The following is a 1,026-nucleotide window of genomic DNA, read 5'->3' as shown; positions in this document are numbered from 1 at the left end:
TACCGGCGCGGTTCCCTGGAGGTGCTGAACCAGCGGCTGCTGCCGGGGCAGCTCCGCTACGAGCGGGTGGGGGGCGTGGAGCGGGCCTGGGGCGCCATCCGCGACATGGAGGTGAGGGGACATCCCCCCGTGCCCGCTGAACCCCGCTCCTGACCGCCCCCAGTCCCGAATCCCCATCGGAGGGGACCCCAAACCCTCCCCGAGCACCCCCGACCCTGCCACTGCCGATTGGGACCCTCCCCGTTCCGAGACCCCAACCCGGGACCCCCGCGCTGCCGCTGAGTGTTGGGGGGTCACTGCGAGCGCTCAGCACCCCCCGTCCCCCTGACCCTCTCCCCCCGCCCCCAATCCCCAAAACTGCCGCCCCTCCCTTCCCCGCAGTGACCCCAAGCACCCCCTTGTTTGGGGGTCCCTCAGATCGGCCCGGGGGGCTCAGGGCTGTTCTGTCCCCCCAGGTGCGGGGGGCTCCGGCCATCGCCCTGCTGGGCTGCCTSAGCCTGGCCGTGGAGCTGGCCAGGGGTGAGGGACCCGCCGAGGATTTGGGGGCCCTGGAGGAGTTTGTGGCACAGAAATTGGGGTTCCTGCTCAGCGCCCGCCCGACGGCCGCCAACCTGGGCCGCGAGGCCGAGCGGCTCCGGGCGTTCATCCGGCAGCAGATGGAGACCCCCGGGGTCACCCCCCGGCAGCTGCGGGAGAGGTAACGGGGCTGGGGGGGATTTGGGGGGCGCTGAGAGCTGTGTGGGGGTGTTGGGGTCAGTATTGGGGACCCCGGGGGCAGCTGGGGGTCTGGAGGAGATGTGGATGGGTACTGAAGTCTCAGGGGTGGATTTGGGGTGTTGAGGGGGGTCCCGGGATTCCCTGGTGTGGGTTTGGGGTGTTGAGGGGAGTCCCGGCATTCCCTGGTGTGGGTTTGGGGTGTTGAGGGGGGTCCCGGGATTCCCTGGTGTGGGTTTGGGGTGTTGAGGGGGGTCCCGAGGCCTCCCAGGTGGGGATTTGGGGTTCCAGGTCCCCCTTGGAGTTGGGGTT

General features: G+C 70.4%; 1 protein-coding gene across 1 annotated transcript in view; it reads left to right on the top strand.

The window, feature by feature from the left end:
- The window catches only part of LOC130588284 (methylthioribose-1-phosphate isomerase-like), a 4,602-nt gene extending 3,896 nt beyond the window's left edge, over window positions 1-706 (top strand). Inside the window, exons 2-3 of the mRNA XM_057389220.1 lie at window positions 2-111; window positions 456-706. Coding sequence (XP_057245203.1) covers window positions 2-111; window positions 456-701 — 356 coding nt within the window. The 3' untranslated portion in view covers window positions 702-706. The remainder of the gene's footprint in view (window position 1; window positions 112-455) is intronic.
- The last annotated feature ends 320 nt before the right edge of the window (window positions 707-1,026 follow it).

The sequence above is a fragment of the Malurus melanocephalus genome, unplaced genomic scaffold, assembly GCF_030028575.1.
Source record: "Malurus melanocephalus ecotype Western Australia unplaced genomic scaffold, MMel_1.1 scaffold_4109, whole genome shotgun sequence".
Classification (NCBI taxonomy): domain Eukaryota; kingdom Metazoa; phylum Chordata; class Aves; order Passeriformes; family Maluridae; genus Malurus; species Malurus melanocephalus.
This window is presented reverse-complemented; position numbering and strand designations above follow the sequence as displayed.